Source organism: Montipora capricornis, chromosome 3, assembly GCF_036669925.1.
Source record: "Montipora capricornis isolate CH-2021 chromosome 3, ASM3666992v2, whole genome shotgun sequence".
NCBI lineage: Eukaryota > Metazoa > Cnidaria > Anthozoa > Scleractinia > Acroporidae > Montipora > Montipora capricornis.
In genome coordinates this window covers 27,476,412-27,491,411 of record NC_090885.1, presented here as the reverse complement: position 1 = coordinate 27,491,411, position 15,000 = coordinate 27,476,412, and the positions used below count along the sequence as shown (strand labels likewise).

At 39.8% G+C, this 15,000-nt stretch overlaps 1 protein-coding gene and 1 non-coding gene across 2 annotated transcripts in view; both read right to left on the bottom strand.

Annotated features, from left to right (window-relative positions):
- The window catches only part of LOC138040041 (gamma-aminobutyric acid type B receptor subunit 2-like), an 18,830-nt gene extending 6,658 nt beyond the window's left edge, over positions 1-12,172 (bottom strand). Inside the window, exons 1-12 of the mRNA XM_068885836.1 lie at positions 11,870-12,172; positions 10,980-11,045; positions 10,647-10,841; positions 9,380-9,616; positions 8,132-8,195; positions 7,265-7,348; positions 5,141-5,291; positions 4,636-4,753; positions 2,855-2,962; positions 2,346-2,471; positions 1,891-1,987; positions 1,571-1,806 (exon numbers count right to left, since the gene is read on the bottom strand). Of these exons, the coding sequence (XP_068741937.1) occupies positions 1,571-1,806; positions 1,891-1,987; positions 2,346-2,471; positions 2,855-2,962; positions 4,636-4,753; positions 5,141-5,291; positions 7,265-7,348; positions 8,132-8,195; positions 9,380-9,616; positions 10,647-10,841; positions 10,980-11,045; positions 11,870-12,172 (1,785 nt within the window). The remainder of the gene's footprint in view (positions 1-1,570; positions 1,807-1,890; positions 1,988-2,345; positions 2,472-2,854; positions 2,963-4,635; positions 4,754-5,140; positions 5,292-7,264; positions 7,349-8,131; positions 8,196-9,379; positions 9,617-10,646; positions 10,842-10,979; positions 11,046-11,869) is intronic.
- A 579-nt stretch (positions 12,173-12,751) lies between these two features.
- Positions 12,752-12,824, bottom strand: Trnay-gua (transfer RNA tyrosine (anticodon GUA)). The gene has a single exon. It is a non-coding gene; the product is annotated as a tRNA-Tyr (tRNA).
- Positions 12,825-15,000: the final 2,176 nt, after the last annotated feature.

Genomic DNA, 15,000 nt, shown 5'->3' with positions numbered 1-15,000 from the left:
TCTTGATCCAGAAGGAGGTTGCTTCTGTGGGATCAGGTAACACCGTTTCTCCTCGTTCCTTTCCATCTAGTGTTTTGTAGAACAGCGTCTGTTTGGTTCTAAACAGGTGGTTCTGTTTGATCTGTTGACATCTCTCGTCGTATCTTTTGATCTTAACTCAACCTGCCTTGATCTTCTGTTTCAACATGCCTGAGACATACAAAGTTCCCCTTTCCTCAAGATGATATTTTCTGTTCAACCTTTCCTCTCTCTTTGCTTCAGTATCATGTTTCCTCTTCGGATTTCCTCAATCTTTCTCATGCAGGTCTTTCGCCAAGTTTCGATATTCCCTTAATCCTTCTCCTTGAGAATGGCTCTTCAGTTAGTCTCCCTGTCCTGCCTTTTATCATTCCAATTCTCTCTGTAGCAACATATCTAGCTGCATACATTAAATAATTCAGTTCAATGATGTTGTGCGTCTGAAACCTTTTGACGGCTTCATTGATTTTTCCAACTTCTGCTTTCAGCTTCGTTCTTTCGCATGACGTCAGTGATGGTAATCCTATTCTCTGTTCTTCTAGTTGTATAATTTCTAGGATCCTGTCACAAAGGGCTTCCAGTTCTGGGCTGCTCTCTTCTTGTAATTCTCCAGCAGTGAAAACTCTGGGTTCCTCTTCACGTTGGTGTTCTTCTTGGGTATCAGATGTTGTTGCATCGTCTGGTGCATCTGTGGTAAGAAGCTTCGTCGTTTCAGTCTCCTGATGTTCATAGTCTGGTGTATCTGTGGCGTGGAGCTCTGTAGTTTCAATCTCCTGATGTTCATGTCTTACTTGTATGGCTATTTCCTCTTGCTCTACAGTCTCTAGCCACTTGTTGTTCTTAATCTGGCGTACATAATCAGCCAATCTCTGCTCGGTGACTTCTGTTAGTTCGTTGTTGATGTTACGGGCTTTCGACAGGTCTAGCAATCTTTTTCTTTACCTTCGCCTCTCTGGTTCACTCCTGATGTAACATTCAAACAGCCGTTTGTTTTCCTCCTTTGACCATCCTAATCTCTTCTATCGTCGTTCAAAAGCCAGGATGACTACCAGGCCTGCGCTGCTGATCCACAGTACACCTGCCGGACGAGACACCTTCACTACAAGCTCCAGTCCCGTTGACGGCGTTAGTGTGAAATTCAATATTTGACATTCATTCAATATTTGACATTCTCTCATCAAATGAGGTTTTTGTAACCCTAACACGGGTGGCTTTTTGGGACTCTGGTGGGCGGGAGAGTCCATATTCCCGTGGTAGGCTAAGAAACCGACCTGTTCTACCCCAGTTCCCATTATTATTATTATTATTATTATTATTATTATTATTATTATTATTGAGGCCTTCAAAATTTTGGGTTATCCAAAGATGATTTTGTTCTCTTGTTAACGTCATGTTTAAATAAGAAAGCTAAACTTTTGATCCAAGTGAATTTAATTTACTTCAACTTGTCAGATACCTGCCGGTGTTATCAATACTGAATGGTGCAAGCGCATACACACAATGGCACATACTCCGTGCTAAAATTATCGAGCAATTTCATTTTCTGTCTTACCTTTGGTACAAACACGAGGCAAAGGGTTAAAGTCGTACAGAAGATGGTCAGGAAAGACGTTAAAGCGAACTGTGTGGTTGGTCTATAATAGACGAGGCCCAAAATAGGTATCACGAGTGCGCAAGGAATGATGACGTTGTAAACAGATAGACCAATCATTTTGCTGTCGTTTAAGGCAGGAATGTGAACTTTACGGGTTTCCCAGGCGAGGTAAGCTCCAAATAACAGCAGCAATCCTATAAACAAGAAGTAATAAAATGCGTGTTCATATGATAACTGTTCCTGCCAATTGCTTTGGTGTTTAACTCGTGTCTTCTTACCTTTATATCCGAACATGATTCCCTGCCAAATTGTTATATGTTGGCTGGTGCAAGTGGTTACATAAAGTTGTATAGCGGTGTCAAAATCTGGTGATATCTGAGCAAAATGAGAAATAACGTCAGAAAACTAGAACATTTATATCAACTGGGTTGATAATCGGCCTCATTAGCAAATCCTAAGGCTTTGACAAAGAAAAAAAGAAAGATGGGTGTATCAACTCTAAAAATGTGGTGAGTAAAGAACTTATTATTCCAAAGGTATTTTTTTGTTTAATTTAGTGAAGCTTTAACTCGTTCCTAGGATCTTTCCCTTCGCTTTGGCCAAAGCCACACGAAAGGTACAGGGAACGAGGTTTAGTGAAGATGTTTGGACCATGAAAAAAATCGGCAAAAAGGGACAGACGTGGACAAATACAGTTGGTAATTGGTAAAGAAAACATTGCAACAGTGTATACCTCCAGTTCCAAGTTCTGAGCTTGATTGGTTAATGGATCGACTAACTGCCACGTTAGGAGAATAATGAAGTCACTCAAGAGAAGGAAACCAACCATGCCATAGAGCTGACGGTCTCGAATGATAACCTTTGGAAAACAATTTTTCGGCGGACCATCTGAATAAATCACTTGTTTTTTAATGTGGTCTTTGAGGGTCAGGGTATGGTAAAGTAGGGGAGACACTCGACTTTCAATTACTTCAAGTTTCACGAATTCGAACTAGTCCCACACAATGTAAAGTTCAGTGTCATTGTGAATTTTACGACGTCATTCCCTACACGTACAGGGCAAGATAGACCAAGATAAATCCAAAATGGCAGCCCCTGATAATTTTTGTAAACACATAAAATCTCTTCGTTTATGATGATTGTTCCAGCTTTTTCCACTAAAAAAATGGAGTTTGTTCATTTACTTCATGGACTAAGTTTACATCAAACTAAAGAGAAGCGCTTGTGCTGTAATTGCCTTACTCTCTTTGTACTGTTGGAATTAAGGAAAATCACATGCACTCGCCACGTCTTGCTAAACATAGCTCCAAAACCCAAAGTAAATCCAATCACTACAATCCATATTTCTGCCTGAAAGAGGAAAGAAGAAAAAAGAGCTGGTGTTCAACAATGAACTCTACCATTAAAAGCTAGACGTATCATCCACTTTCCTTTGTCTTTGTCCACTAAACCTCTCTTTCAAGCTGAATTTTGATAAATCGAAAAAGGCGTATTTAAGCAATTGTTGCTTTACCGATACCTTCAGGTGGCTCCAACCGGATTCGAACCCATGACCCTCTGTGATGTCGGAGCAATGCTCTACCAACTGAGCTTTGAAGCTACATAGTAAGGAGCGGGTCAATTTGTTGGGATCATTTGTTCCCGTCAAAGACTCGATAAAGAAAATGAATTCGTTTCATTTCATTTAATGAATTAAAAATTCTTAAAATTAAAAAAATCTTAAATTTTTGTGTCACTTTTTGGTTAGTGCGTTGCTTGAACCACAATCAGGAAACCTTGAGAGGACAATGCACTGCATTTATCAATGGGCCATTTCCGCGTTGCTGTTTGTCTCGGTTTCGAAGTGAGTCTTGGTGATCAACTATTGAAGGGGAAATGAGTTTGATTTGCATAAGAATACGCAACTCATTTCCATTTGAATGTTTGTGCACCATGACTCGCTTTGAAACTGAGGCGTGCAGCAACTCGGAAATAGGCTCAGTATTGCTTGAACGTCGTAAGATCGTTAAACTCTTGGTGGTTTTGAAAAAGTCCAGTGGCTAGTCTCACTTGAATTGACGTGATAAAAATTCAAATTGTAAAAACCATCATGTTAAACAAGAGCGTGGAGTAATACTGGTTTCTACGGAGTAGCATAAAATTATCATACCTTTTGTTGTGAGAGCCTTGAGAACCCCGGGTACTATGTTGTGATACGCATAAGCGTGTTTATCACCTCTATTTCTCTAACGGTTTTGACTTCATAAACTTCATGAAGTGCTGAGGAATTCTACTTGCTTTCCCTAACAACGAGCATTACCTAAACCCCCCCCCCCCCCTGTTCAAGCAAGAACGTAGACCTTAATCCACTGTTTGTAAATCTGTTGAAACCACTTGCGATTGGAAAATATTTTATCATTTAGCATTCATTGTCATTTGACGTTAAATGAAAATAAAAGCACTCCACGGTTTTTAGTTGCTCTCACTACATCAGGTGTCATCCATGCTACCCCATTCAAATCAGCATGACTTAATTTTAAGCTGTTGTTTACACATCAGCACTTGGACAAAGTCATATCCTTGTTTTGTTATTTACTCTCTTCGCATTCCGTGTTTTCAGTCAAATAACGTTGTTACAGAAACGCATCATATAGCTGGAAAGGATTAACTTGGGCAAACATTTATTTTACGTATGCTACGTTCGTTTATCACCAAGGCGGGCACAACCGGCAGGATTGTTTCGTCCGCTTTCCACTGAAGAGATATCACCGTGCTTCTTGTGCCCATCCTTATTCTACACGTATTGAGCAGACTCTCTCAGCCTGTGTTCGCCCTAAACGAATTTTTGCGTCTCGGATACTCAGTCCTGTTTAGAGCCTTGACGAATAAAATGACCGACAGATAATTCGTCGTGACTTATTATGCGTCTCTCATTCGATTTTTCTTTCCAAAATTGATTTTTAGAATTCACTCATCCATTTATCGAGCCTAATTCGTGAAATCAATTTTTCTTCGACAGCCTTTTATTTCTATATTCAACTGACCTGACAACTGGTGCGTTGGTCCTCTTTGTTCAAACCGAATAGCACACCGGAGATATACACCAGTATGCAACCGACGATAATTATGTTGTTCATATTGGGAGAGGACATTTTGATATATCTGCGAAGAAAACAACTAGTTAAAGCTTCATAAATGGCCCTGGGGTTGGATACCGACACAGAAAATAGAAAAAGGAAGTTGAGTGACGTCGACGATGATTTTTATGCCCTCAATTGTTAAAAGGTGCTTCATTGAAAAAGAAATAAAACTGTATTTGCTAAATAGGGGAACGAGTTGAAGAGTGGCTTTTTTGAATGTCGACTAGGGAAAGGGAGAAACATGCTATGGAAGAAAGAGACTTGAAATCATCGAAAAACTGAAATCCTAGGGTTCCTAACAGAAACCGAATCATTGATTACAAATTCGGACATTTAACTGCAACTGCAGACCTAACCCGAGGCAGCTACATGAAATTAAACTGGGTTCAGGTTCAAATGGAGGTCTTACCTGACATTTTGATGGTAAACATTGAATATGAGAAAGGTCAGTGCCATAATCACACCAAGAGTTGATAAAGTGAATACGGACCAAAACAAAATTGGGTGGACACCCTCCCGCTTCTCCTCGATGTACAAGCCATCCACAGGGATTTTTCCACCTTGACATTGAAAAGAAAGCTCTTGGTCAAAAACAAACAGGTCTGAAAAAGGTTTAAATCTTTGTTAAACAAGAACTTCAAGACGTTCCAGGCCTTTCTATCACAACTGGTGACTGAAACATCGATGAAATTTACCAACGCGTTCACGACAAACGGCAGACGTCAGACGTCAGGATCAACTTGTGTGTTGGCTGCAGACAATCAAGCAACTTCTAGAAAGGGCGCAGCAAACTAGGATATATATGTCATTTGCCGGCTGGGAAGTCCGTGTAACGAAAAACTGTGACCGTGGTCTTGACGAGGTCTCTGAATTGTTGCCTCGCATCGCGCTTGATAGCAAATGCAGTAAGCGACCTACAAACTGAACGTTTCATAGAGAAATATCTTTCTTTGAATTTTGTTTCCAAGCCTCTTGTCTAACAAAAATCTGTTTTGAAACTAACTCTATATAAACACGGATTCGGTGTCAAAACAATGGAAATTTAAGGTCAAGGACAAAGACCCTCAGAGCGTCATGCCTGTGAGCAGAGTTCGGACCGCGCGAGGAACCAATCGGATTGCAGGATTCGATACCGAACGCTCTTGGAAAAATATAAAAGAGAATGTTTATCCCTTTACTAGAAGCAACAGCGTGCAGTTTGACTTTTCTACGTAAACGCAAAGATAAATCTCTCTATTTAGTCCGCCAAGGTGATACGAATTAAGGGATAAGGCATTCTCTTCTTTCTCAAATCCCATAATACACCTATTTTACCTTCCTTCCCCCCCCCCCTTGCACAAAAAAAAAAATGAGTAGCCATTGTTTTCGATTTCAAATTGCAAACTATGATTAAGCAAAACTTTTGGGGGATAAAGATGTGTGTAATGGGATTTGAGAAAGTAGGGGATAGACCGCTTTTCAATTCAGTGTCGAAAGTAATTTTGTCACCGCCCTTGGTTTTCCATTAATTCGTTCGATGATTGGCTTTAAAAGAATCTGGCACCACAACCTAAGCCAATCAGAATTAAGAGCAAATTGAAATAAGACTTGATGGCGAACATGTTTTCCTACCCTTAGCAGGGGTCAGCAACCATTGACTGGGAGCCATTAACTTGTACCTCCAGTTGTAGCCATCGTTTTCGAACTAATGATTGTTTTTGGATTGCTATTAACATAAATTATTATTATTAATGTCACGCAATCGGAGACACTGATTTGCGAAGTTGACTATACTTGGTGAGAGAAGCTGTCTCTAGATTTTGGTGGTCGGAGGGAAGGATAATTCACTTTAGATATTTGAAACACCAAGTCATGCCACTGGGATCCTGCAACGGTTTCACGTGTTGCTTTACTTTATAAGTCTCGTTGCGTTTTCATTGATCATTCACGTCTTTCGTGATTGGTTAAAGGCTCTGTGTCACGATAGTGCAGTTGATTTTGTTTAGTTTTTACCACTTATACTCGCCCCTTTTCGCTATGCAACTTAACGTTAACCCAGAAATTACTTTTAAACAAGACAACTCAAAGTTTCATGACGATAAAAGGTCTAGGCCATATATAATTTAAGTTACACACAAAGATAAACTTTGGAAAACCGTTTCGCTTAAAAGTTTTCAAAAACCCCAAATGCAATCCATTTTAATCTTCTTCAGTTTTGCCCATCCCTGCCTCCTTTTGTATTTGCCGTTTTGTTGAAACCTTCTTTCGCTTGCCATTTCAAAGTCGTTAAATTTGACTAAGTTTCGTGACACAGCCCCTCTAAAATTAAATTATTCGTTTAAAGTTAACGAAGCTCTCCATAATAAACCGCTTTTATAAATCGAATCTACCGTATTTTCTCGATGAAATGCTCCAGGAGTTTATTTAAGTGTGGGCAGATTTGACCCGGCGTTTTTTTCGAGGCTGAAGTTTAATCGGAGTCCGGCGTTCAGTCGAGAAAGTACGGTAAATGTGTTTCATCATGAGTGAAGATGAACATGTGTTTTAGTTTTACCTTCCCACACGTAATCGCCGTCGCCATTGTCTTCGTAATTTCCAGTTTCCATGTCATAAAACCCCACCCTTCTCTCTGTGTCACCTGATAAAAGTAAAGCGCGCAAAGCAAATGTTCAGTATCTGTGTCCAGTATCGAATAGACCAATCTCGATATATTAAAACTCAGTCCTAAACAAAAGGCATCATCTCGAGGCTCTGGGGAATAAATATAAGGATTTGTATGAGTTTATTCCCCTAAGCCTCGAGATGATGCCTTTTGTTTAGGACTGAATTTTAATATCGAAATTGGTCTATTGGATAATAATATACAAGGCCAAGGGGTTGATTGAAAGTGGCTGTGCGAATGCTTAGACAGTCAGAAAAAAGAAGCAAGGTATTCATTTTGGTGCTGCTAGGTGGCTCGTTACTGAATAGCGAGTCGTTGAGCCTGTATTTAATAGCTACAACGACTGTAATCTATAATTTACCGTTTATTAGAAAAGGGACTGAATAACGGAAAGCATTAATTATCTAAGTTTAGAAATTGCGTTTCTAACGTTCCTAGCGTTCCGATTTAAAAACTAAACCCCACCGATTAGCTCATGTACCGTAAGATCTCGTCCAGTGTTGCCATCAGCACAAATTTCTTGAGCGGGAAGCAAAATTCTAGAATATCCGAACTTTCGGATTTTATTAAAGTATAATAAAACAGTTGGTTGATGAAACGTTGATATTTACTCTCTCAGGCCGAATATGCGCTTATCTAATATTTGTTTAAAAAATTCGAAAGTTAAGAGCCCGCCAAAACGAAGAGCATCAAAATCCTTAAACAAAACGACGTCTAGTATATGTATACTTTAGAAAAGACATTATAGTCAATACTCACCTTGTATTTGACGCACTTCTAGCTTTGATATTCGATCGTTGTTACTGTCAAATTTCACGTGGCCCTAAATATTAAAACAAAACAATTCAACGAGGAGGTTTATTTTTTCATGTTGACTGGGGATACTCGGAGAAAATCCCGAGTGCTTTTTTGAAGGAGCCGAAACTACGACCGTCCGATTACTAGTTCGGATGCACTACCACTGAGCTACAGGAGACTCGTGGGACCAGTTTCACGTCCATTGTAATTATGCAAATAACAATAGCTTTTCTCACACGCTTGTATATAAACTAAGTGATAGGAATTTTCTTTATTAAATACTGTCTGATGAGTGCGTAAGCACGAAACTCGGAGTAACAGTGAATCATGTGTTGGTTTCATTAGCCTCACCTTTCTACGATTTAGCTCTACACTTATGTGTATTGAGCACTATTTAACAGTGTTGGCAGCCTTTTTATTATTATCACATGTAGTTATAAATTCTCTTCTGATTGGTGGATGCATTTATTTTTTTGAAATTGTTGATGTAAATGTTCTTAGAATCTGTGTTTGACGCGTACATTTTTAGTCGCAAATGACCAAATCTCCCAGAATGCATGCACTAAATATCCGTCTCAAACAAACTGGATTTGACAATTTTTCAGGGAGACAATGTTACCGCCTTTGGCGGGAGGTTGTGCTCTTGCCGCGATCGCTTCGGCCCCTCCTAGCACCATAAAGTGTTAATTACTTCTTTGACCACAACCACACCTGTAGTTTATTAAATATTTCAGCGTTCCATATTCAATATGGAATCCAGGTATTTGCTAAATTTAACCGTCCAGAATACACTAGATTGCATCTCAGAGAACTTCAGTCTCGAAAATTTTCCCCGAGGAGCATGTGTCCGAAACTCCTTAGAGAAGTACGCCGTTTGCAGTCCTGATGGACGCTATCGTGCCCATACCCCCCGGTCATAGTATATCTCGCGGCCCCCTCTGTCACAAAACCTCCGTCCACCCCTGTATAGTGTGTTTTCACTTGACGCCAACGAGGCCATGTTGGTGTACCTAACTTATTCTCCGGGGAAGCGAGCTCTATTGTCATGCAAACGTTTTCTTTTGTTTCGGAGGAAAAACAAGATTACTGATCACTTAAGGGAAAACACTTATGTTAATGAAACAAAAGTAAATCTCTTTAAACGAAGGTGTAATTTTTCGGTGGGGAAGGGGATGGGAAGAAAGATCACTCACCATAGATGTTACTCACCGTCATACCACGGAATGAAATTCTTTTCATAGTATTGACAAAGATTTTGCTCATGTTAGCTTGACTGTAAGTGAAGTCACTCAAGTTTAGGTTCTGTTTCTCAAGCTCTTGGATCGAAGCGTCGAGTGTTAATGCGCATGTCCAAGCAGCATCGTATCCGAACGACGCAAACGTATTTTCTGTATACCCTGACTCGTATAATCGCCTCCGGTAGGTGTTGTATAGTTCCTGGGGAGTCTTAAGAAAGACATCAAGCTTTTTTAGGATTACGTCTAATTTACTAGTTTAGAATCGCTCACCTAGGCCCATATATGTTGGTCCTTTAGCGGAATTTATGAATGGGTTTACACCCTTTGCCTAAGAATTACGAACATTACGAATCAGATTTACACTTCAGCCGCAGAGACCACGATGAGATGCTTATTTTCAAGTTTATTTTCAAAACTTAAGATATCCAGCGTATAGCAATGCTAATTGAAACGTGTAATGCAATGGCGTACATGAAAGTAAACTTACAAGACACGACACTACGATAACAAGAAACCTAACAATACATTTTGCGATTATACAATAGACAAGCTATAAAGAAAAGTTGCATACGTACATAAATATTAAAATAAGTGGACGAATAAAGGAATATAACAGAATTATAGGGTACGATAGTAATGATTACTCAATGGGCCATTTCCGAGTTCATGTCTGCCTCCTCTTCAAAGGGAGTCTAAGTGTGAAGTTTTTGTGATGGTAATTAGTTCTACTTTAAATAGGTATGAAAAATAATTTTCATAAGAAAAACTTCGCACTTAGACTCGCTTTGAAGAGGAGGCAGACATCAACTCGGAAATGGCCCATGCAATGAGTAATCAATGGGTGGGCGTCAACATAAGCATCCTTAACTCCGAGTATTGTACTAAGCAGAAATTTGCTAATTCGTTTTTTGAGCGGCCTTTTTGCAATCAAGTGCCACTCGGGATGAAGAGAGTTCCATTATCAGCAAAAGACTTCAACTGTAAGTTCAGTCGCTCCTCACTGACATAATAGTTATCTACCCATAGCTGATGATCACATCCTCATGATGCACTGGAATGGAATTATACCTCGTCTTGACACTTTCTTGTGACAGAGAGGGGATAAGCTCTGACCATGTGCTCATTTGGCTTTTGAGGTTCTCCGTTATTCCTTTATTTTTATTATATTAAGGTTTATTCAGCAACTTGTTTGATGACCTTCTTTTCAGTCAAATCTTATCGGACTTATCGATGCATACCTTGCCACAAATGGTTGGTCCCGGAAGTGGACTAAGCTTTAATTCTCCCGTTCCAATGTTGTTGCTAAGACCTTTGCGGACTTGCTCTGGTGTACAGTCAACGAGATGACTTTGCTGTTTCCACCAATTGGCTTGGTTCCGACCAGAAATTAAAATCCATACGTATTTGGGTCCGTACATTCCCTGCTTATATGCCTGTGAGATATCAAAGACGTTTTATTTCAATCAATAGCTCCTGAAATGCGCGTATAATAAGATAAGCGCTTATTTTGATAGTGTTCTCGAAACAGACTTTCAAATTCAATACTTAGGAAACGCAGGTCAGTTATTTACCTCGCAAAAGGTGATGTAATGTTGATATGGATAGAAAAACGCGAATATTACGCGAGCATCCTTTTTCTGAAAAAAGAAAGTAATTAAAAAAGTTACATTAAGTGGACTGAAGCACAACAACTGAAACTTTTTTTTATAATTTGTCAGTGGTGTAGGAAAGCATGAGAAAACTGTGAAGTGTAAACATTAATGTTGTGAGTTTGTGTATTTCAGGACTGAAAAAAACGTTCTACTCTTAGCCCTAGTTTTTTTAGACGAACTTGACGCCGGATTTAAAGTAAGATCATGTTGACTGTATAGTACGCTTATAGTGAGGGTATATTGAGGTTTACACGAAAGTAAATTACCAGAATAAAAATGAAAAAAAGCTTAAAATATATTGGTGTCGAATCGTTCTTTATGCGAATTGCTTCGATGACGAACGGCATGAAAAGAGGTCTCTACCCTGAGTCCAAACTGGCTTTGTTGAACACGCACCGCTGTCACATAGCCATGAAAGAATGCGGTACGACTTGAAGATAGCAGAACTACTATATAGGAATGCGTGGAACAGAGTGGTTTTGAGTTACGGCCAGCAAACATAAAAGTGAGCATGCGTCCAAGATCGTGGACGACAGTTAAATCAAAGCGAGTTCCGGCAAAAGAGCAGATGTCTCTTGTCCTCCCGCGCTCCCGCAAAGCAAATAAAAGAGAAAAAGGAGGTCTCTGCCAGCAGATGATTTTTGAGGCGGGATGTTGTGGTTGTTGAAATCCTGGGTAGGGTCACTGAAAGCATGGTTATCGCTGAAATTAAGATTGACAATGTACATGTACACACGGCATTTACATGATTGTACATGTGTTTGTGCATCTTATCTGGACATAGTGAACTGAGGCATGCACTCTTTTACCTTAAGGTTTTCTATGGCAAATCTTGGGTGATCTTTAAAGCTCTCATAAGCGAGAGCAGAAAAGTGAGCAGCCTCCAGTAAATCAACCAAAGAATTGCTGATTCCCGTAAACACGTCGTTGTTTTGTTGTAGGATGGCGACTCTCTTCCATTTGAATCGCCGCAAAATTGCAATCCGACCAAGGTTGGAGAACGTTTCTGAGGGATTCGTTCGGAAATACAGGGGATAGAGTAATTTTGAAGAAAGCAGGGGCGAGGAGTTGGAGAATCCAATCTGGAATAATAAAAAGACATTGGGCACCATCTTGAATTAATGAAAAAAAATTGATAATTCACGTTGTGCCACGAGTAATGAATGGATTATTCTAAGCTGGGTAGTTTCCTTAGAATATCCAGTACACATTTTCTTGCCAATCAGAGCAGAAGGCAGTATTTTTAAGTAACCAAAATGTTAGGTATCATTCTTCTCAGCCTTACACCGGCGACGCATAAGTGCGTTTCATATCTGATCTGCGTATCAATTCAGTAATACGGAAGAGGGTCTCAGAGGTACGGTGGCCCACAAGTGACATGCTGCAAATTCAGAATAGTTGCTTCAAATTAATACATCAAAAGTATGCATACGCACTGAAGGAAGGGGCAGGTACAAAACACAGGTCATTGTTTCAACAATACAGAAAGTATCCTAAACATCCATCAGAGCTAACCTTAGGCCTAATTAGGCCTAATGTTAGCATTTGTAAACAGTTAGGGTTGTTTCTGTGATGAAATGGTATATGAAATGAATCATATATGAACTGCGGATATGAAATCAAGTGAAGCTATGATCTTCGCAGTTATGAACGCAATTTTTACAATTGCATAGAGAAGCCTGAAAAATTTAGGACTTCAACGGGGTTTGAACCCGTGACCTCGCGATTACGGTGCGACGCTCTAATCAACTGAGCTATGAAGCCACTGACGTTGGGAGCTGGTCATTTGTGGGTTCTAATGGTCCCGTTAGGAATGAATCAATGATTAAATGGTATATGAAATGAATCATATATGAACTGCGGATATGAAATCAAGTGAAGCTATGATCTTCGCAGTTACGAACGCAATTTTTACAATTGCGTAGAGAAGCCTAAATATATGAAATGTACTCCACCGATCTCCGTACTGCTTCGCCAACACTGCACTGTAATGATTAAAAATTCAAATGTTATATTCGTTGATGTCGATGGTGAGTTAAATTACGTAAGATCGGCGCCGACAGTTACGGCATCGATATCATCTTAGGATAGACTTAAGCGAGTTTAATGACTTGGCGATCATGCATGGCAACTCGTTTTGTACGTAATTTCCGCACTGTGAAACTAAATCTGAAAATGGTATGGAATATTCATCGTCAAGCCCTCATGTCCTTTCCAAAACTTCAAAGACCTAAGCTAGATTAATAATTTAGGCCTAAGCTTTCATTTTAAAATGGTTACCTTTGTCGTGAAGTATGGCAACTAACCTTTTGCAGTGTTTAATATTGTTTTTTGCCAAGTGATAATACAGCATTATAAAACTAATAGTATTTAAAATATTTTCCCTGCGCTGCTAGCGGTGTGGTGGTCAAGTGGTTATGTGACGGGTTAATAAAGTTGAACTTTCCCAGGTTCGAGTTCTTCTCAGGTTCGAGTCCAAAACACTTTGGTTGTCTTTTAAAAAACATATGATGATCCATATCAAGCTTTCAGTCTTCTAAATTCATGATAATATTGAATTTATAGCGAATTAAGAATGCACGATGATCGGGAACTCCGCTTTTAGGCTTGGCTAAATCTACATATTTTTAGATAAAGTAGTAGCTCGCACATCATAAACAACGATAGTGCTTTCTGTGATGAAGGTCATTAAGCCCTTCGAAATTAAAGGAATTTCGTTCAAAGGTAGAAATTTCTTAATAACAGAAACGTTGGACGCCTAAGACTAATTTCGAGAAAAACATATAGCCTGATGGAATAAATGATGCTTTTCCCATGATTCATTTAAACATCATCTGACCTTTATGCGAGAGACTTGAGGAAACTAAGGAAAAGGCCACGAAAGGTCACGTTGCATTTGATTCAATGTCTGAAAGTTAACCAGGACGACAGTATGGATTGAGCGCTAATTTGCTATAAGATACAAAAGGAACTTGTCAGTTTGATTGCTACGCTCTTACTTATTCTACTGTCGATAACATTGTTAGCCAGACCAAAGGCTTTTGTTGGACCAAAGGCCAGGTTACAATAGCGGCTTTACTTGCGCATGCCTTTACCAGTGGAGAAAATAACTTAATTTGCATGTCTTGACAGAAAGGGCTTGAAATCGTGCCAAGGGCGGACTTTCATTGGCTGGAAAAGGAGTAGTTTAATTTTGCAATCAATGCTGTAATAACAAGTGTCTCATCATTACATGCACACGTACACGCATTACCGCGCACCGGTGGCTCAGTTGGTTGTACATCGGGCTTTCATGCGGGAGGTCGAGAGTTTGACCCAGGCCGGACCAACACTCAGGGTCTTAAAATAACTGAGGAGGAAGTGCTGCCTTTGTAATTACAGCCGCAAATGGTTACACTTTCAAGTCTCGGATAAGGACTTTAAACCGGAGGTCCCGTCTCATAGCCCTTGTTGGAAACCAAATGGTATGGGACGTTAAAGAACCCACGCACTTCTCGAAAAGAGTAGGGAAGTCAACGTTGTCCTCGGTGTTGTGGTCTGACCTAATCTGGTCGGGGGCATCTTTCACTTCCTAAATAAATTGTAAACTGCGTAACAAGCAGTTTGGCCAATGTCCCCCATAAAAAAAAAAAATATATATATATATGTAAATTAGTGCTGAAAAGCCCCGAGGGGAGAGACTTATAACTTCACTTTACAGGCTCGGAGCCATCTGGTCCGTCTCTTAGATCAGTATGGCTTGCATCGTGTGAGTCGCGCGTGGCGTATTTCTCCCCCAAGATTTAATGGAAAAATGCTTAGCCTACGTGTTCATGCAGCAAACGTGTTTTCAGCTATTATCTACCCTTCCTGTTTCCTTCATGATCAGCTTAAAGTTCAGAAATCTTCCGGCATTCTCCTTGACATGTATGACAATTTACGGAAAAGATCGTAGTTGATT